The following is a 22,399-nucleotide window of genomic DNA, read 5'->3' as shown; positions in this document are numbered from 1 at the left end:
AAGAGGTATTCAGGGTATTTTCTTTCTGAGTAGTTTGTTTAGTAAGATTGTCTGCAGAGGTTTAAGGCTAAAATTGAAGTCAGGCTTGTTTGTGCTAATGTAGGAGGGTAAAAAAAAAAAAAAACAGCTTAAGGACACATAAAGAATATCACCTCTGCTCATAAATGAACCATGTAGGGAAATGGGAATGGGACTAGCATCTAGAAAGCCATGCTTCTGCCCAAACTGTGTGTGTGTGTGTGTGTGTGTGTGTCTGAAGTCCCATTTCCACCATAACACCGGCCTGCCAGTCGAGACAGGAGTCATAAAGCAACAATGACGCAAGTACAGTCGAAATGTGAGCCTTCTGGTGACATCTGCTGACTGAACTATAGAGTCAACTTGACAGTCAAAAATCAGTCGCACTGTGGATGTTTTTCATTTCAGGTCAGGACATTGGATGGTGAAATAGCTTGTAATTGTTGCCCCGTTATACTGCGGAAATCCTGAAGATGGCGCTGTTGAAACAATTTTTACAGAGAAACAGAGCGCAGCCAGCGGTTTTGACTGAGAGATCCACATGTTTTACTGATCTAATTATAAAACTGTTCAACAGATGAGCGACCTTCAGGTACAACATTCTCACATTGATAAGAATTAATAAATGAAAGCTAGAGCCTGAGAACGTGCGGTGAAAAGGGGATTCGTGTAAAAAAAAAAATAATTAACAATAACTTGCTACCTTGCTGTATTCCGACCCAGAGGAGCAGGTCTGAGCATGCGCACTGCATCGGTTCTATGGGGACGGGGAGGACATCACGGAAAAAACGTAGCAGCAGCACCACAAACCCCACGCCGAGATTTCGTCTCTCCGCTCCGCTGCTAAAAAACTGCGCGACGAAAGCGGCCATCGACTATGCCCGGTGCGGCGTTAAAGTGCGGGACGACCACTTGACAGGCCTGGGCGAGGTCTTAGCGGTTGTCGGGAGGGGAAGTACATTATTTCATATGGGAGAAGCATGCGGGAAATGGTCGGAGGTTGCTGCGTGTGTTCAGACGAGCGAGGCTGGGCTGAGAATCCGCTGGTTTACTGTGATGGACACGGCTGCAGCGTCGCCGTTCACCAAGGTAACATTAGCCGCTGTTAGCGTGTAATTACCGGGCAGCTGTGGCGGCTGAGCCGGCGGCCGGAGGCAGCCAGAGGTGCTGGTAGGTCGGTAGGTTTCTAGGTAGGACTTGTCGCTGTCTACGTGCGTGTTTGTGTGTGTTGATGTGTGTGTGGGAGGGGTAGGTAGGCGTGCTGTTTGTTGTTTCCTCAGCACACATGATTAAACACACAGGGCCAAGCGGAGTGACACCGAGCCCGGATGGCGCCGTGATGGCATTAAGGTCCGTGTGTGTGACGTGACTGTGTGGCCCGGTTGGATTCACGACATACTGCAAGAAGCGTGTTTTTTGCGACAAAAACAGCCCCGGCGAGGCCCGCCGGTTTTGGACACTACGTTACCTTATGTCCACTTGCTTTGTTGCTTTAATCAGACTAGCAAGGGCAGCAGTTAATTTATAGGATCATATTTCTGAGCAAAAATTAGCCCCGTCACGGAGTGTTGGATCAACTCTGGGAGGCTGGTGTAGTTTTATAACCAGGCTGACTTCCCTCTGCTCTCATCTGCAGGTTAAGCTTTTGAAGTGGAGATGATTTTTGTTCCAAAGTGCTATAACATGTAATAAAGAATGATTATTAGTTAGAAGCTGCCACAGCAGACTTGAGTTAAGAGCTGCCTTCATAGGGTCAGTTTCATTCCTATTCAATCTTAAATTAAAGTTCCAAGTGGATTAAAAATGTCTTCTTTCTTTTTTCTTTTTTTTCAAGGATTATCTGACCAAGATGACAGCAGAACTTAACATTACTGACAGGACAACACAATATAAGAGATATGTGTAATATACAGCAGAAAATGGTGAAGCTAAAAATGTAAAAGAAGAATTTGGCAGTATATATGTAATATATGTTATAGTCATGTATGTGTTGGAAAATTGCAGAGGACCGTGTATCAATTAACCTGTTCTCTGTGTGTGTGTGTGTGTGTGTGTGTGTGTCAGCATGCTATGGCATTGTCCAGGTGCCCACCGGTCCGTGGTTCTGTCGGAAGTGTGAGTCACAGGAGAGGGCGGCGCGCGTGGTGAGTATGCCAACACACAACGTGACACAACACATCCGTCCATTCCTGCATCATCCGCTCCAACCAATGGCACACTCACAACAAGCTCTGCTCTGCTCTGTCCTGCCCTGCCCCAGAGGTGTGAGCTGTGTCCCCACAAAGATGGTGCCCTCAAGAGGACAGACAGCGGAGGTAAATCTCCATCCTCTGTCCATCTCACTCCCCTGCTGTTTCCCCGAGTTACACAGCGAATGTACGAAACAGCAGGGCCGCCTCCTTGCCTGAAATAGAATACAAGCACTTCATTCATAAGGGACCTTATCATGCCATTGATCCACTGCCAATCTCTCCGTCAGGCTGGGCCCACGTTGTGTGTGCACTCTACATCCCTGAGGTGCAGTTTGCCAACGTCCTCACCATGGAGCCCATCATCCTGCAGTACGTCCCGCATGAGCGATACATCAAGGTACTGACACACACACTGCTGACTGGATAAAACCTGTAACACATTGTGAAGTGAACAATTGTTAGTGTACAGCATTCATCAGAATGCGGTGCTCCGTCGAGAGACTTAAATTAAGGACACACAGTATGGTTTCTTTTCAGTATTTCTGTATGGCCAGAGAGTGGTACGGGCATGGCTGTGCTGATCTGAAAACCATCATTTTTTTTCCTCCCGCAGTGGCTGAAACACATGTAAAAATGTCCTTTAATGATAAGGCAACTAAGGCCAGGTATCAAACATCAGTACTGTCCAAGCAAATTATGTCTGTAGCACAAATGTCTCATATCAAAAAGTTGCACCAAATGCTTGGTCAGATTCATTCTTGTACAGTTGTTTGTGTTTAGACAACTTGGAAATCCTATGCATTAAAATTTAGAAGCTTTTTTTCTGTAGAAAATATGGTTAGAAGTAAGGTATTGTAAAAAGTATAGTTTTGGTATCTGTATTCAAACTCAGGTATTATAGTGGCACCTGTAATGAAAACGTATGAGGAGTCCAGCCCCGTTGGTGTCACATAACTAATTCTAGAGCAATCACAATAAACCTTTGTAGCAGTAAATTCTTCACTTAAAGTTAAACTGTAACTTTAACCGGACTTTGTTTTAGACCACGCTTTTTCCATCAGTGACAGCAATCCCACAGAGAGAAATCAATCAGAAAAGAAAAAAGACATGAAGCAATTTCTCCACCAACAGCAGTAGCTTCAACAGACCATGATGCAATGCAGCTTTAAGACATGTGGGAAACAGCACAACTCGTTTCTCCCTTAACAGGAAAAACAGTTTTGCTCCACGTACCCATCGCTCTCTCCACCTACACGTTCCGTACATACTCAGAGCTGATTGTGGCAAGGTCACGCCTGCTCTCTGGAGGTTGCTGAAAGTCATTCTGGGAAATGTGGGAGATTTCCAGCTTTAGTAGAAATAGATGAGGCGGGTCAAGGGAACAACAAAGAAGTACATTTACCACAGTTCATCACAAAATACACATTGCAATGTACTGAATTGTGCTGAAGCGATTCGTTTAAATGAGTTAAATTAGTTTTTGATTAAGAACTGAATCTCTTTGAGTTATAGACTGTTGGTCAGACAGTAATAACAATTTGAAGATGTCACCTTGGGCTCTGGGATAACTTTATGGACTTTTAAAAAAAATTTTTTTTACATTTTATAGATACAACGACAAATTGATTAATACAAATAATAAATGTGATAGATAATGAAAATAATCATTAATTACGTGGTACAAAGCATCAAGAGTTGATAATATCCAACAGGGAAGTATCTTTACGTCTGTTCTTCGTGTTATCTCCATGTTTAATAAATGAACACTGGTTAATGACATGTTTACATATGAAATGCTGCATACTGACTGATGAAGTACAAAGATAATGGGACCTCACACAGAGCCCTAACATGCAGAGTGAGACCACCTATAGAAAACAGACTGAACATATCCTTCGTCGTACACGCAGTCATGCTTAGGCATTCAGAAAAGCTTTTTTTAGTACCTTTTTTCTTGTCTGTGTAGTCTTTGGTAGTAGGCAGCTTGTGTATAGCAGAAGTAGTGAGCGGTGTGTCAAGCATGCATCAGAGTCGGCCTTTTAAAGCAATGCAAATTACAAAGAAATCAATATTTGACACATGGACTCATTAGACTGAGCAGCCAGTCGCTGACACGCTGTGTGTATGTAATGTGTGTGTGTCCGTGCCTTCATATAAATGTGCACATGTGAGTGTTTGAGTGCCTGGTTTCATATTACTGCGTCAGCTACAGTAAATTGCATGCAGCTTTCCCCTGTCAGAGCCATTCATCTAGATTTTGCTGCCTGCATTCCTAGACAGCGTTACAATGGACAGTGAAAATTTGAGAAGCCACTCTTCCTTTTACACGCTCGGTGTAGTTATGTCTCTGGCCTTTCATTACATAGCCGACATCCTCTGAGGGGAACAGAGAGCAGGGTAGGATGTGGGGAGCAGAGGAAGACAGAGGAAAGGGGAGAGAAAAGGCGAAACAGAGAGGGCTGAAGCGAAAAGGTAAAGAGCCCGCTGTTCCTTTGTCCCGCACCTGTTGCTAGGCCTCTTCTGCCCCCCACCAGTCAGTCCCGCTCACTGGGGAAAAGCTGCGGAAGAAGTACAAAAGCTCTGTGTGTGCGTACATGCATTTGTCTGCTTGTGTGTGCTCACATGTGTACATGTATTTTGTGGACGTGAGCACATTTACATGTCAGTGAAGACTGATGCTGCTTTAACACAGGACACAAGAATTCCAGCCTTGAGCTCTAAAATCAATTATTTCCAGTTGTTATGATGATTTTATTTTTTTGGCTTTTTTTTATCATGAAACCATTCTACACCTATTTTATAAAAAAGTAGAAGGAAATGACAAGGAATGTGGATGACAGGGAAGGGAAATACATTTTAGATTATAGTTGCATCAAGATACACAACTAGCCACAAGCTCCCAAACATCTGGTCAACAGTTTTTCTGTACAAAGCAGCAAGCACGGAGCAAACTGTGTTCTGTTTGAAAGCCCCATCTGTTGTCTTGACAAGCAAAACTTCCTAACCATTTACAGTATAGCTGCAGCTGGACTCAAATTAAGGAGCATTTTGTCTTTCCCGCACTGCAATCACAATGGTTCACTTTAATGGCCAAATAAGTTTGCCCTGCTAACACTAGTGCAACAGATGGAACAAGGCCTCACAAGACTTCAAAACCTTCCACAGCTTTCCACATGAATCTGCATTCTTTGAAACAGCAAGGACTTTGTGTGAACTTACAGGGCAACATAGCACCTGTTAATAATAATAACTGATATGTCTGTGTTCCTTCATCTCTTATTCTCTCCATCTTTGCTGCTTCACCAGACCTGTTATATCTGTGAGGACCATGGGAGGGAGAGCAAGGCTGCCTGTGGAGCCTGCATGACCTGCAACAGACAGGGCTGCAGACAAGCTTTCCATGTCACCTGGTAATTGTTAAGCTCTGTGTGTGTGTGTGTGTGTGTGTGTGTGTGTGTGTGTGTGTGTGTGTGTGTGTGTGTGTGTGTGTGTTTTCAACTCTTGTCCCTATTGGGCTCAAAATATACAGCTTTCAGTATCATAAAACCACAATACACTACAGATATGGAAATACAATAAAATACACATACACCAGTACACCTTGGTAGTTTAGAGTACGATTAGCTAAAAATGGGTACAGCTCTGGTTTGCTTTACAGTTCCCATTCACCATGCTCCTAGTTACTCTGTTACTGTCTTGTTTTTGGATATATCTGGAAAGAGGCTCTGGGGCTAGACTGTTGATACATTTGAAAACTAATTTGAGAAAACAAAAATGAGTAAAGCTCTCAAAGCTAAGTAGATTGTATCTTTTTAGTATGTGACCGTGATGCCACGAGACAGGCTTTTTGTCTATTATTTTCAGTGCCTGATTGTATAAGGATGTGAGGTTTCTGATTGTAGATGGTGATGCTTGAGCCCAGGCGGACATACAATATGAAATACGAGAGAAAGTCATAGAGTGCATAAATAACTGGGCTGCCGGAGTGGGTATGCTGTGCCTGATGAATTTGAAACAATTAAGGTTGATCTTCACTGTTTTTGAAATCTTCTTTACATGTTTATCGAATTTGAGTTGTGGATCTAAGATTATTCCTAAGAACTTGAATCATTGACCTCCTCTCTTTCTTCATTCCATATCTGGATTTTAAAATGTTCAAGTGAGCCCTGTTTTCTAATGGAGAAACATTTTTTGTTTTTTAAATTCAATACAAGATGATTATGTTGCTGCCACTGATGGATCCAAGTATGCAGTTGGGATCTCCGCTGCCTTTCTAGGTGACATAGCTGGTACATATATGACCGCGTCATCTGCATAAAGCTGGTAGCCGGCCTCTGGGCAACTTGCAGGCAGGTCAGACAACAGACTGAAAAGCAGCGGACCAAGGATTGAACCTTGGGGAATGCCCATTCTGTTGTTTAAAGGGTAAAGATGACTTTTCTTGGTCAACTTTCACACACTGCTCGCTAGTTTGAAGATATGACTCCAACCAATCAACTGCTTGTTTAGAAAAATTGAATGTAGACAACTTAGACAGGAGAATGCCATGGCTGATAGTGTCAAAGAAACACTGCCCCCACAACATTACCCCCATCCAAGGAATGCTTTACATTTTCAATGAAATAACAATTTGTAGTTTCTGTGGAATATTTTGGTCTAAAACCAGATTGTTGCGGATGAAGGAGTTGATTGGTCTCTAGATGGTCAACTAGCTGTGCTGCCACAGCCTTCTCAAGTACCTTTGACAGGACAGAAAGAATAGAAATAGGGCAATAGTTGCATATCAGATCACGATCCCCTGCTTTGAAGGCTGTTGTAATAACTGCCTTTTTCCAGTTTTTTGGGAATTTGCTGGTCGTAATTTATAAATTGATGAGATGAGTCACAGGCCTTATCAATATAGAGCTGTATTTCTTAATGAAACAAGTATCCAAATTATAAATGTCTTTTGCCTTAGAATTTGATAATTTTTAATGACTTTTGCAATTTTTGCTTTATTGACCTCTTAAAATAATCTGGTGATTCTATAGCTACTGTATTATTAGTTAATTTTGTCAATTTTTTCTTCTACTGATTGTATAAAGTCTGTGTTAAATTCATGGTGGCATTACTTAATTTTGTGTAAGCTGCAACTGATTCCTATCACAATGCCTGGAAGATTATATGGCTCAGATTTTTGTGTGCAGAGACCTGACATTTGATCATCCTGTCATGATCAATGACAAAAGCTCTCAGGTGACTCGGGCGACATCCAGGTGTCGTTGTCAGGGTCTGTGTGTGTGTGTGTGTGTGTGTGTGTGTGTGTGTGTGTGTGTGTGTGTGTGTGTGTGTGTGTGCTCTCCTGTTTCCTGTCTGACCCTGTGACACCCTGTATTCAGTGCTCAGATGGCAGGTCTGCTGTGTGAGGAGGAAGGCCCAGAAGCTGACAACGTGAAATATTGCGGCTACTGCAAGCATCACTACAACAAAATGGTAAGATGGACAACAGTATAGACTGCAAACCAATACTCTTGCACAAAACACCGCAAAAATAAGGAAATTGAAGAGTCACAAATGTCTTAAACACCACATGATGGAAGTGGTAGCAACTACAAACATCAGAGATAAATGTCTCCCTTAAATGCGCTGTGAAGCGTTAAGACTGCCCGTTAATAGTAAACATAACTGCTAAACTTAACTATAAACATCAAACAAATTAATTTATTTGTGCCTTTGAATCGAAGTAGCCTGATAATCAAATTGAATTGGCATCTTGTTTTCACTTTATTATTCAGTCTGGCATTGTGTTTATGTTAGCTGATTTCTGTTTGGGGTAATTCTGCTCAAATCAATCACTTGTGACTTACATGTCCGGCCAGTCATTTTCATTCGACACAGAAGCTGCGGTAGGACCATTCAACTTAAGTGTGTCGTGTCACTTGAAGCAGTTGTTGTTATTTCTGTAATTTGATGACTAAAAACCGCCTGTGTAGCTACGCTGATTTCTACCATGCTCGTCAACATTTTTCTGGCTCTGGCACAGGAAGGTGACGTCCCCATTCTCAATCCCACCCTACAAAGCGCTGATTGGCTCAGTTGTCGGTTGAGGAAACAGCAGTCAGTGAGCATAACACCAGGCCTGTTTAATCACTGAGATGTAGGCAGTGATCCAGAAGTCGCTAAGGGCTGTCTTCGTCTAGCACCAACACAAGAAGCTCAACTGCTCCTATCTGTATTTGCTGTTAACCTAAAGCCACACAATGATTTGATTTGATTTGACTGATGAATTGATTGTGATTGCACCTTTAAGTATTATTTGAAAAGGTTTTATTTGGTCTTGAGACGATCTTCACTTTCTCCTTTGGTTTTTACAGCAGAAGAAGTTGCGCTCCAGTGAAAATACAAGTAGCTCCTTCAGTCATTCCAGGGGGCGCTCCAGCTCTCCATCACAAGACAAATACCACCACCACAGACAGAGGAAGGTAAGCACTGGTCCTGATGTTTGTAGCTGTAAGGGCTAGGTAAAATGCTAAGTACCAAAGGTTGGCATCGCATATCTGGTCAGATTTGTAGAAAGTTTCCGATTTAAATGAAAATTTTGCCAATTTTCAACAATTCTACAGAGGCAAAGTTCTTCTGTTTGCTTGTGTTCAAACAACATTTAACATTTGAGAACTTATTGAGGCTTATTGTGTTAAAAGAGTTTCAAAGTAAGGTATTTAAAATAGAGTTTTGGTATTGGTACCAAAATGGCATCATATTGGCACAAGTATAAAAACATTTCAAACGGTAGTAGCCATAGTAATTGAGTGAGTGAGTGCGTGCATGCCTGTTTGTGTCTGTGTGTAAGAGTGGTTAGTGTATGTCTGGTAGGTCCTGGTTCAACTCTTAACATACCTGAGCCCTGTGTATTCCTGTCTGTTCAGAGTCATAAGGACAAGATTCGGCAAAAAGAGCGCCACAAGAAGTCCTCTGACAGCCTGGGCTCTTCAGTGACGACCAGCACTATAGAAAAGGTACGAAACGCCAACCAACTGGATGCTGGACACTGTGCGATGGACGTTTTAATTTTAAGAAATCTTGATGCCACAATACCTTTGTCAGTAATATATAAAGAACATTTTGACAAGTAATGCCAGGTTTAATTTCATGTATAGTAAAGAACTGTCATTTTGGTCATCTTAACAAAAAAAAACCCGGAATGAATAAAACTAATCTCGTTATGACCTGTGTGTTTTGGTACAGATATCTTCCAGTCACCACAGCAGCAAGGACAGTGAGGGAAAGTCCAAGAAGCTGGGCTCACACAGTCATGGTCATCGCAGTAAGAAGACAGGAAGCACTGGCAAGAGCTGCTCCTCCTCCTCCTGCTCCTCCAGTCCATTCAACACAGGTACCACGTGAAGACTGAAACAGGAGCCAGAGTGAAATGTTGAGAAGGTGACGTAACGACTGTTGATAGCAGTGAGTTTATTTGATTTTGACTAAAGCTTTGTGTTTCTCTTGGAGGTGGCTCCCTGTCTTCCGCTCAGGATTTCCATCAGTTCTCGTCGTCCTCCCGCCTGGAGCGTGACCACGACCGAGGTGGTGACGACCACAGCGTCGAGGAGCGTAAGGAGCGTCACAGGAGGCCGGCAGTCCAGGAGGACGAGGACGAAGAGGACGATGGAAAGGAGGAGGACAAAGAGGAGGAGGAGGAAGAGGAGGAGGAGGAGGAGGACAGTAAATATCACAAGCCACCAGCTTTGACTCCTGCTGATGGCCCACTGGCAGGGTCACAGGGTCATGACAGGTCGGAGGGCAACACGAGCCCTTTTGAGAACAAGGTCACTATTTCCACCTTTGGGTCCATCATGCGCATCACTTCCTCGTCAGGGCTGGGCAGCAGCAGCAAGATCCGGAAGATCTCTTCCTCGGGGGACTACAAACCCTCCAAGTCTCTCTCTAAACTGTCTCAACTGAGCACGCCGCCTATTCTGGAAGAGGCGGACCTGGAGGACAAAGCCACGCCTCCACCTCTGCCCAGAGAGAGAAGGCACCGCGGCAACAAGAAGAGCAGCCACGGCCCAGGACGACCACGGGGCAGCAAGAACCGAGAGCGGAGAGAAGAGGAGCACCACCACCACCATCACCACACAGCGCCTCCTCCTCCTCCAGCCTTAACCTCCTCGCTCTACCTGAGCCCATCCTCCATCCCCACCCCACCTTCCCCTCCACGCTTCCCCCCACCGCCATCTCTTCCTCTTCTTTCTCCTCCTCCTCTGCCTGCAGTTTTTCCACAGGCCGTGGCAACTCGCTGCTCGGCTCCGGTGAGTCTAAGTGAGTGGGTGTGTGTGGTAGCCCTCTAGCTTCCTGTGTGAGAGCGCGAGCGAGCAAAAAATTGGCACCACTATCTGTTTGCACTTTGGTGTGTTCATCTGCAACTTGACTCTAAAGTGTTGAAATGTTTCCATTGCACATGTGCCATGTCAGCACCACAGTAGCAGCTTATCTGTATATCAGGACCTGACAGTGTAGTAGAACAAGCCACTGGAAGTAAAAGCCAAGCAGGACCAATAAAGATATTGTTACACGGCAGTGTTTTTCATACACTTGGTTTTAAAATTCAGAATGTTTTGTAAATCTGTCTCACAGTATTTATTTAATCTGTACGAGGCAGAGATATTGTCCTAGATAGTGGTTTTTGTGTGCGCTGCACATGTCTCTGAGTGGTAGATTTCCTGCCCTACTTACAGACTGATTCTCTCGTGCACACGAATGCTCCGGCGCCTTGTGTTGTTGTCTTTTGGGGTCTTACAATTTCTGAGATGAAAATAATAACAAATATCTTTTATCTAACTTCTGCTCTCTTAGGTATCTACTCCAGTCTCAAGGACCCTCTCTCCCTGGGTGGAGGGGTGTGTAGCACTTCCTTGTCCCTGGGAGGGGGTATGTGTAGCACCCCTCTCTCCTCAGGACTCCTTCCATCCCACGTCTCCTCACTCTCCCTTCCGTCAGTCAACGCTGTCTCAAACACACAGGTACTTCAGAAAGAGAGGAAATTTAGGCCGTTTAGATCAGTCAGCGTGCTGTGTCTGTTATTTATCCCTGTGTCTGGAACAATTTCCAAATAGACCCTGACTGTTTTAATTGTACTGTAACTGCTATTATTAGCTATTGCATGTAGCTTACTGTTGACTTCCTGTCAAAAAAAAAACAACAAAAACAACAACATGATTATAGAGCTGAAACTATTTTGACAGTCAATAAATCGTTTCAGTTATTTTGCAAGCAAAAATCCCAAACATTTGCTGGTTCCAGCTGATCAAATGTGAGGATTTGCTGCTTTTCTTTGTCATATATGACAGTAAACTGAATATCTTTGGGGTTTGGACTGTTGGTTGGATAAGTTAAGCAATATGAAGACGTCTCCTTGGGCTCTGATAAATTATAATGGCCATTTTTCACATTTTTCTGACTTTTTCTTAAATTTCTGACAATTTTTTTTTCTACAAACAAAACGATTAATAAGTAAATCGAGAAAATAATGAGCAGATTAGTCATTAATGAAAATAATTGTCAGTTGCAGAACTACCTGATTACATCTACTCCTAAAATCATTAGTCAATTAATTAATTGACGACAATTTTTAAAATTTATCACATTTTTCTATGAAGCAAAAGTGCTTTTTTTATCATTGAAATTTGAATATTTAATACTTAAAACTGTTGGTCGGAACAAAACAACAGTGTGTTTGCATCACCTTGCCCTCTGGGAACTTGCAATGGGCATTTCTGACTATTTTCTTACTTTTTATAGATTAAATGATTAATTGAAAAATGTATCGGCAGACTAATTGATAATAAAATGACTATAATAGTAGTTGCTGCCATAATTATATCATTAAATGATTTTGTTAGCGAAATGCACTCCTTTGAAATAAATCTAAGAATTTCAATGAGTAATATTGAATAATATTAAATCATGTTTCACGCTCAGGTTATTTTTGGCCAGATGTGGGTTATATTACCAGTAGACGGGTGTTTATGTTTGCATGAGGAGAAGGCTTTTTTTTTTTTTTTTTTTTACCAACATCCTTTCCAGATTGTCCAGATGATTTCTTTATCAGCCAGATGTTAATGTTCACTGTCTCATAGGTCCACCCAGGGTCCAGCACCTCCTATAGTCTGACCTCCATTCAGCCTTTCACCAGCTGTCTCTCCACCGCCCCGCCACTGCCGCCACTACTGAGCCAAGCCCAGACCTCACTGCCAGGTGAGTTCAGAGGTCAATATGATTCATTCGCATTTCATTAGAAACTGAAGCTAGTTTTAGACAAACTTTCACAAGAAAGCCTCTTCCTTTCTCAGAATCTGACATACATTAAATCTCTTCATATTGTACCGCCTACAAGTGAAAAAGTTCACGACTCTTTGTTCCCGTTCTCAGAGTCCGACCTCGATGACTGTCGCTTCCCGTGTCAGGGGAACTCACCGAGAGAGAGTCTTTCTTCACAGTATGTCTCATTTCATCTGTATTGGTATTTTTACACTCCTCCATGGCTGCTGAAAATGAGCTTGCAAGTAGAAAAACACAGTTTTAGTCATGAGGCGGTCTTGCTATCTACTCATCTGTAATCCATCACATGAAACATCATTTGGATAAATATTTCCCTGTACTATAGCTGTAGTCAGACCAGTTTCTATTTCTGTAACCAGAATCAGGAAACAACAGGAAAATAGTTCATTACTAAAGTGACTACGTGAATTAGAAAAAAAATACTAACCACAGCCACAGGGTCTTGTTGGTAGTTTCCTAGCTGGGCTTCTTTATGACTTCTTGTTGGTTTTCTCCTCTTCCACACCCAGGTCTCCTATGAGCTGTCTTCCTCTTCTGTTTGACCAGAGAGACGGGTTGGGCGCAGGAGTCAGAGCTCGTCCTGAGAACGTCCCTCCAGCCAGCTCTCACATCGAGCTCCTGCTGGAGAAACACGGCAACGGGGAGATGGGAGTCAACAGTAAGTGAGCCTGGGAAAAGACGTGTTTTCCCACGTGGTCGAACTGCTCGCAACTAGCGGCCACACTGAGGCCATAACCTTGGCTTAGGGGTCGCAAATAGCTTCATTTTAAGGGCTCACAAGCCAGAATGGTTATAAACCACTGCAATACACTGTAAACAAATACCATTTGTAATCTGCACATGATTCTGTTTACCTGCACTCTCGCTGTAAGACAACGATCTGGTTCTATTTAGAGATAATGAATGTACCTGTGGACGCTGTTAGGGACAGAAAATAGCACAGCGACAGATAGCACGCTGCCACAATATTAAAAGCAGCTCTAGCAGCTTTGCTTCTCATGTTCCTTCTCTACATCTCATTTCTGTTGCGCTCTCTCCTGAACCAGATTGCTCACTGCCTCTTACTCTGACTCACTTTTTCTCTGGGGACATCATCAGCTGACACTTGCTTTCTAATCTTTTCTTTGCTCCCTTTTCTTTCTCCAACCAGTGCTGTCACATTTTTTCCATTTTGTTTTCTTATTCTGTCTACCATTTCTTTGTACCATTGTTGCCTCTCCCAAAATCAGACTTAGACCCTTCTTTCTTCCCCAGCCCTCAAAATATCTCTAATTATGTATATTTTTACCTCACGTCCTCAGTGAAAGGAAAAGCCCTGCAGTCTCCACTTTAAATATATTTCTCTGTGCCCCAGGGAGAGTTCACTTTAGACTAATGAGTGTTAACTGCTGTAACTCTGCAGAAATGAGAGAGAGAAGAGTGTGTTTGTTCTGATGGCACTGCTGTAAAGTAACATTAGCTATATTAAAAAAAAAGTCTACGGGAATCAGTCGTTCATGGCAGCACTTTCTAATGGATATGCATTGAATCTGCCAACCTTTAAAGCCCTTATATACCCGTGGTCCATGCATATTTGTCTTGGTTCGACCCGAATCCCGAATAGGACTGTGTGGGTGTGTGCACACTGGGCTTGATTGTCATCTCCCTCATTCTCCTCTTATCTTTTTTGAACCTATTAGGATGAGACAACTTAGGACTATTCCCTACATAATAAACACAAAGATGCAAAGCATTGCACTGTGGGAAAGTAAAGAAAAAAGTACTTTTTGTGTTCCATTCATTTAAATGCATACATTTTACGCATAGACTGTAGCATAAAGACGGACGACGCGTCTCCACTTCCTCCCACTTTACAAAAATGAAGCCAAAATATCTCAGATACGGGAGCTGCCGTCTCGCGCTGGTGACGTCATTTGGACGCGGTAGTGATCGGAGTTGGAGCCGCGAGTCTCGAGGTCCCGCCCATACACCCGGCCGACTCAATCACGAGCCGGCCTCAGCTGTCAATCATGACGTGAAACCCCCGTTTTTATAACATCAAATAACTAATTAAAACCAAACTTATCAGAAAAACAATCACATCTTTGGGGAAAATGTATTTGACGTGTACTGTTTTTTAGATTTTTTTAGTTTGGCCCATCTGCTAACATGGAGGGGGCGGGGTTTATGACCTATACTGCAGCCAGCCACAAGGGGGTGGCCGAGATGTTTTGGCTTCACTTTCTTTGGGGAGCTGTCATGTCGTCCATCCTTATATACAGTCTGTGATTTTACACTTAGAACTCAGACACTCAAATAAAATGGCTTAAAGCAGATACATAGCGCACAAGGTAGCAAATGTGGAGTGATTTAGGTCACAGCTGTAGTTTGGTGACTAATATAGCTCTGCCCAACCCAAGCAGGGGCCTAATCAGTCTGAATAATTGAAAACACCTGTGGGGGTGCACGGGACCTTTAAAATGGACTAAAATAAAGCTTAGAGCAGGTCACTGTGTCTACTTTTGGGATAGATATTTCTTTATGCACTAGATTGTTTAACCATAACTAATTTATCCTGACACATACAGTAAACGGATGGGAGGATTATACGTAAGTTCTGGGTTCTCTGTCAATTGACTTTAACAACATACAGTTGTTAGGACAGATACTGACATCGTTTTAGAACTGTTAGTAATCGTTTTAGAGAAAGACTATTTCCAGTGTGTGAATTGTGAAGGAAGTCCAGTCGCTGCGTTGATTAAACTCATTCTCTGCTTAAACTGATTGGCATATCTCAGTTCATTATGAAATTTAAAAAAAAACGTTTCTCACCTAGTTGGCTAAATCTTAATATTAAAATGTTTCACACACTATTTAATAATAATTTCCAAATGTTCCCTTTATTTTTTCATATTTATATTAATTACCGGCTAATTACTTTGACCTCCTGGAAGAGGCTTCATATTTAGTGGATATGTCATAATGTGCTAGTGTGACTAAATAAATATTCCAGTCATCACATATGTTTAAAATCTGCTATGCTATAAATTTCATATAGTAAGTATAAACCCTTGACAAAATCCTGCTCCTTCTTGGTGGCCGGCATCTATTAATTTGGAATTATTTTTGAAAACTGTGACAGCTCAAACTTATGAGCACAGCATCTCACATTGCTACATTTAGTATAAAGTGACCTTCACTGCCTTCCCAACTCATTTGGACACGTCCTCTCTGCATCATATCGCACCCCAAAATACAGTCAAATAATGGAAGCAGACCTCCACTGAAATGCTGTTTCTGTATGATAACACATCTATCCTCCTTACCTCTTCCAGTTGTGGAGATGCTCCAGTCGCTCCACTCCCTGCAGCAGGAGAACCAGCGCCTCCAGGACCAGATCCTCAGCCTGACGGCCAAGAAGGAGCGGCTGCAGCTGCTCAACACGGAGCTGGCCGTGCCTTTCCCTCCACACGTTCTTTCCGCCCATGGCTCCATGCACACCTCCGCCCAGATCAACTTCCTGTCATCCACCCAAGGTCAGATTCTTCATCTCCTCTACCCACTTTCATATCAAAACCTTAAGGACACACTAACAATGGTGCCTTGCTCCCTATCTACTTTTCATCTGCGTTTCTCTTTCCTCCTTCCTCCCCTAACAACAGTCCACACACAAGTAGCATTTTTAAACATTTATTGTCCGGCTAATTGTGATTCCTTACAGTAAACTCATTAGACCATAGACAAGATGATTGATAGCCTCTGTCTCACGTCAACTGTATTGTTAGTTACATCTTTCTTTCCACTGACAAAACAACTTGCTGTAAACTCAAACTGGTTGCTACTGCTTGTTCTGTCTGCTCTGGAAATCAGCACCAATCTTCTGGTTTTGTTAAGTAAAGCAATATCCCTCAGTGCCATGAATCAGTGCAGCAGATTTCCCATTAAAATCATGCCTGGCAGCACCAAAACAAAGCAGTGTAGAGGCTGCAGGTCTTTTTGGCAATGGCCATGTAGACAGAAAATATACAAACAGAAGATGTAATGATTTATTGATGTGAATATGCTATATGTAAGGCATTTTAACATCAATAATAAAAAAAAACATGGTGGTTAGTGTAAACCTTTGATTTTTGTAGTTTTCATCCTGTGTTTGTGCCTCTCTGTTCCTTAGACCCCCTGAGCACCAATAAGAGCCCCCTGTCCAAAAGCTGCTTCCTGAATGACACCTCCTTTGTTACCTCATCTGAGGTGAGAACCTGTAGACCCTTTCTTACCTTGAACACCCAAAACCAAACCTGGGTCAAACCATTTCTGCCTTTTAAACCTCTTTGCAACAAGAAAGGTGTGGGTTTAACCTTCAATAAAATGATGATAATGATAATTGATGTTGTCTGGTACCGTCACATTTATACACATTTACACTGACTGTGCTTTTTGTGGCAATTTTTATTTCACTGTAAACTGAAATACAAAGGCATTAAATGCAAAAGCAAGCTGAGCGCTAAATAGCTAAAAGGATTTTTCATGTCTTTGTTCCAGGAGCTCCACTCTGGTAGTCCGTCCCGCAGTAGCTCCTCCCTCTCGTTCCAGAGTACCCCTCCTCCTCAGCAGAGCCCCGCCTCCTTCGGCCAGCCCCTGCTGAACGGCCTGAGTCGAGGTTTGAGCGATGGTTTGGGGACCATCAGCCAGGCTTGCAGCTCCTCTTTGCCTGTGGTGGGCGGGCTGATGGCGTCCCTCGCAGGAAGTCCCCAGCTGAATTTGAACGGTGTGCTGGGCAGTCTGAACGGCGTGATCCAGTCTCCTGTGCAGAACGCCCCCCAGCCCACACTCCCCGCTCTGCGCCCTCAGCCTCCACCACTCAACCCCCAGGCACTGGCACAGGGCTTTCAGCTTCCCAAGAGCGTGAGCCCGTACGTACCCAGCCTGTCTTTAGATCAGTAGAAGAAGAAGTCCACTTTAAAATGAATTGTTGTTGTGTTTAAGATTGTCGACATCATGTCAGGCAGGTATTACTTGAACCAGGGATAAGCCCATGTGTGTTTGGACTGATCAGCCAGAGTGTTGGTGCATTGCCTGGTGTGTAATATGACCGTGTGTTGTTGCTCGTGTTCCAGGTCTTCTCTCCTGTCGGAGCAGCAGAAGCAGCTTCTTCTGGAGCAGCAGCAACAGCAGCAACTCCAGCAGTTCCTCACCTCACAGAACTTCACTCCTGTAATGACGCTCTTTCTAGCACTTTGTCTTATGCTCGTCTGCATTTTCACAATGTTCATTTTCTCATAGCATCTCCCAAGATTTCTCTCCTTTGATACATAGGTGATTTGGAGTATTCTTTCTGGAGTGTGACCAAAATCATCTTATTTACATCTGTGGCCATAGTTGATTTACATACTACTCAGGAAGACAAAACAGTTCAGCACACTCTCAGGTGCTCATTGGCAGAAACTGTAAATATCCATCCAAATTATTTAAATTTTAGAGGGCAGTTCTGTTTTTCTCCTCTATATTTGCTGTTACATTTGTGAAAGTTGTGTCATATGACTAGTAGTGATATCACTTTTAAGAAGTAATCTCTTTGCTTATAGACTCATGTCCACTGCAAAATATCTCCATCTTAGCCAGTTTTGTAGTTAGTTATTGGCAAGTCCTCCCAGGTTTATTTTGATAGGCCTTAATCGCAGTGGACATTTTAGTCATCAGTAATAAAATCTTTTATTAAAGGATTCATTCAACATTTTGTGAAATATGCCTATTTGCTGTCGTCACCGTGAGGTTGCCAAGCAAGCAATGGAGAGGTGAGGAAATTACTGCGCCAAGCCAAGAAATAGTCCCGCAGGAAACCCCCAAATGTTGAACTATTCCTTTAAAGCAAATATATTGTGCCTGTTTCCAATTCAGCCCAACTTGTTTTAAGAATTTACCAGTAATTTGTCTAATACTACAGTAGTGATCTGCCTCATTTTGCCTCATTAGTGTCCCATGAGTGGTAGACAACAGTCATTTACAGTTAATGATGTGACACCTAACTATACACGAGAGTAAGATATGTATTATTGTCAATTAATAGTAATTACACTTAATTGTTTTAAAGATGAATATGGGGATAACAATACGCAGTAGCTTGTGACTAACTTATGAGTTTGTCACAAGCTTATGAGTCACTGTGTGACTCCTTTTCAACAACAGGAAACCAGCCACCATGAATTCCTATTTGACTTGCAAACTGGTAAAAGTCTGGTGGAGTTTGGAACCAATCAGACACCGTGGACATCACCAGCACCAGTGAATTGGAAATTTCCAATTTCCCCCCATGCAAGTGTTGAAATGGGTGAGACGGGTACATGGATGCTGCGCCTGTTCAGCTGCTTTCAGAGCAGCAGAAGCTTTGGACTAGTCATTGTAGGTTTCTCACAAACATGTAACATGTTGAGGAGAAGAAAGACTTTTTTTTTTTCCAATCTAACCGTCAATTTAACCTCCAATTTTGAAAACAGAAACTTGTATGATGTCACATAACTACATATTGAGCTCAGAGCTCAGTCTCCCACGTGTCTTACTAATAATTCCAAGTGGGAGGGCATTTACACGAGCTTAAACGCTTACTCAAATGTAAAACCTTTCCCAGTTCCCATGTGTCCTGAACGTCCCATAAGCCCGCTGTCTTCTCCCCCTCCACCAGGAGCAGCAGGTGGTGGTGTGCCAGATGCTGCAGCAGCAGAGACAGAGGGAGCTGCAGCGCCTCACGCTGACAGGAGCACTCGCCTCCACCCCAAACTCACCCATGATCGCCCAGTCACCCAACCTGCTGTCCTCGGCCACAGCCTCGCCCCTGCAGGGCGGCCAGGGAGGCAGCCTCTTTGGCCTGCAGGACAACGCACTTCACAAGCCCGGGGTGAGCAGTGCTGCAGGATTTCTCGTGAAGATTGTACATGTTGTCAGTTTTAGAAATTTAAGACACGTCGTGTAATTGTGTTTTCAGGCTGCAGGAGAAAAGGGCGACAAGAATGGGTGACGTTTCTGGATTACGCGGGAGCAGCTCAGATGAAGATATAGGGCATCACAGCCCACTTGAAAGAACTGAGGTCAACATACATGACTTTAGAACGTCATTCCTTCTCTGTCATCGTTATCTTACACCCTCTTTTATGAATGTATAACAGGATGGACTTAAACGTCACGGTGAAGTTTTTCGTGTTTTGAAATTCTTTATATCAGAGGTTCTTCTCGTAGGTTTTTGTGTAGGCAGCTTTCAGAGAGCATGAATACAGTGGTCTCTTCTTAAATTGCACTAATTTGTTAGCTAGACCAATGGGGCTGCTTATGAAGGCAGAACCAGAGTTCCTGCTCATCCCTGCAGGTGCTGTGTAGGCTTTTGGGTTGAAGTGTGAACTCAAGGTCAGAGTGTCTCTTCTCTGACTTCTCAAGCACTGGCCGTTTATGATTTCCCTCCATGGCTTGAACCGGAGCTTTTCTATTCAGTCAGTAAGAATCACAGACTTCTGCCACTTCTTGCAACCTCAACTGTCTTCCTTGATATTTTGTCTTCCCTTTGTGTTCACCCCACCCAAATTTCATTCAGATCTTCTATATGTCGCAGCCTCTCACATGCACTTACTATGTAAAGGATAAATATACTGTCGTTTTCAATGTGTGGTTAGTGGCATTTCAACATTAAGCTGGTTATTACCTCAGATCTTTCTGCCATCTATTTTCCATTGTTGAAATGTTGTGCTGACTCATTCTCACCACAATAACCTTCACTGGATATAAATGCCCACCAAAGATCTTGGTGTTAACTCTAAGGTATTAACTCATGTAAATGTAAAAATGGCACAGAACCCACGTGTCCAAAATGGCGCTATCGTCCATTAGAGACTGGCATCAACGTGAACGTTGAGCACCAGATTTTATTCAGAACCACCGTGAGAGTTTCTAAAGACTTTTATATCCTTCCAGTTGCTATCGAGATTAAGCAGACGAAACCAAACATTTGGAAATTGTAAGAAAGAAACCGTTTTTCCTAAACAAGTGTGCACTTTGCATGTTAGTAGCTAACAGAGCAAATTAGCCATCAACACAGTACCTTATAAAGGATGTTTGGTACTTTGTAGGCCGCTAGGGACTGACAAGTTTTTCATGTATGTGAGTATTTTGCACTCCTCCTCCTCCTCCTCTTCCTCCTCCTCCTCAAGTGTCAGTTTTTTATGTTGCTTTCATACATAGATATTATTTTCATGTTCACCAACTAGTTGTTCTTTTAGCAATACTGGATAGATAATGCCTTAATGATGCTAGATTTACAGAGAAAACCATGAGCCCAAAGGCTCGCTCTCTTGTCGTCTTTCTTTGATAGTGTTTTTTTATCTGGGGTACATGGAGGGGTACATTAGTGAAGTCAAAGCACTCTTCCTAAACCCATTTATACTTTTGATAGCTAACTGACGATTTCAAAAGTTGAACTGTGTGAATAACCGTATAGTGGTAACTGAAGTGTCAAATCATTTTGTATTGTAATTTTTTGTGTTCAGATGCAATGTTCTTTAGTTGTTTGTGCTTCAGAGAACTGAGAAACAAGGACTAGATTGAGAATCTTACAGTAAAGCCTGCACAGTGGTGTCATAGGAGACGGCTGGGGACGGCCAAGATGTAAACTATTATTAAAGTGCTGTCGCAGCAGTGTATGATACATAGTGTAGCCGTTATCAGCTGAGCAGACGGTGAATTGCCAATGCCACTCACAAAGCAAGTGATTATTTTATTATGTTTTCTCCTGTGTTCTTAAACAATATTGTCGTAGGCCTTTTTCAAATATTTTCTCACTTCTGTTTGCAATCTTGAACATGATCTCCCATACATGTGATATCTCGAGTGCTAGATTGTTTTGTTAGCAGCTAATGTAGACGTCAGAAAGGAACTCACTAGCCGGTGATAAATACTGTAGCAATGACAGAAGGAGAATGTTGATCATGTTACAAAAAGACATGAGCCAACGCGTTGACATGACTCCAGGTGGGAGGTCTGCAATTTACCAAGTATGTCCTTATTATGTAGGTCCTGACACAACCATGTCCAAGAGATTGAGTGAAGAGCGGTGTGAAGGGTTTCTGAAGCGGTTTCTTTCTCATGTTGCACTGGGGCGCTTTGGGCCCAATTGTAAATCGTTTTTGAGTACCTTTTCAGTTTTGTTGGAATACGAGTCGTATACTTTAATATGTTTGTGTAAAGACACATTCATTCTTTTAAGCTTTGAAGTTTGGGTAACCGAGATAATCCATGTTCTGAATGTCGTACTGTGTATCTTTTATGTATTACAACATTTAAGCACCTGGCTCTGAATGAGGTTTGATGGAGAGCGAGTTACCTATTGGGATATGAATTGCATGAAATGCAGTGACGTCTCTCAAATGTGTTGCTAAATACCAAGTAATAACTATGCATAATTTTAAATGCATTGTTCCCTGAAAAAAAATTAATTAAATGAAATGAGCACTGAATTTTAAAAAGGACAAGCATGTTGTCATTGTACAGTGTATTTGTTTGAGAGAATTGATCAAAACGAATTTGACAATATTCAGATTAAAAGCCCTGTAAAGTATTTTGATATTTTTGTGTGTAAAATTAAAAGAACGGATTAAGAACTTTTTTTGTCAATAAATGTATTTTACTGAGTTGTTGTACATTTTGTGTTGGGTACTGAATGACTTATCTGTCAGTAGTCTCTGTACATGAAGAGAGAGAAAAGTGGGAATGAATTCGTAACTCTTCATAGACAAGTGACTGACACAGCTAGCTTTGTCCTGGCCAGGTCAAATGAAATAGATTAAACTTCACCCAGTAACTAATATTAGTAGCAAATATTCTATATTGCAGCAATTGAATTATGGGATTTCTGTTGG

General features: G+C 42.5%; 1 protein-coding gene across 1 annotated transcript; it reads left to right on the top strand.

The window, feature by feature from the left end:
* The first annotated feature begins 720 nt into the window (after positions 1 to 720).
* LOC122873563 (protein AF-17-like) lies at positions 721 to 22,171 on the top strand. Its single transcript, XM_044190436.1, is given in 21 exon segments — positions 721 to 1,107; positions 2,083 to 2,162; positions 2,279 to 2,333; positions 2,498 to 2,607; positions 5,517 to 5,620; positions 7,589 to 7,682; positions 8,564 to 8,671; positions 9,116 to 9,205; positions 9,435 to 9,582; positions 9,699 to 10,379; positions 10,382 to 10,498; positions 11,043 to 11,209; positions 12,326 to 12,443; positions 12,618 to 12,684; positions 13,037 to 13,185; positions 15,842 to 16,042; positions 16,678 to 16,754; positions 17,046 to 17,416; positions 17,621 to 17,717; positions 19,183 to 19,395; positions 19,483 to 22,171. Coding segments are annotated over 21 exon segments (3,189 nt in total). The 5' UTR covers positions 721 to 998; the 3' UTR covers positions 19,516 to 22,171.
* The last annotated feature ends 228 nt before the right edge of the window (positions 22,172 to 22,399 follow it).

This window comes from Siniperca chuatsi, linkage group LG3 (genome assembly GCF_020085105.1).
Source record: "Siniperca chuatsi isolate FFG_IHB_CAS linkage group LG3, ASM2008510v1, whole genome shotgun sequence".
NCBI classification, from domain to species: Eukaryota; Metazoa; Chordata; class Actinopteri; order Centrarchiformes; family Sinipercidae; genus Siniperca; species Siniperca chuatsi.
Note: the sequence above shows the minus strand (reverse complement) of the source record. Positions and strands in the feature narration are given on the sequence as shown.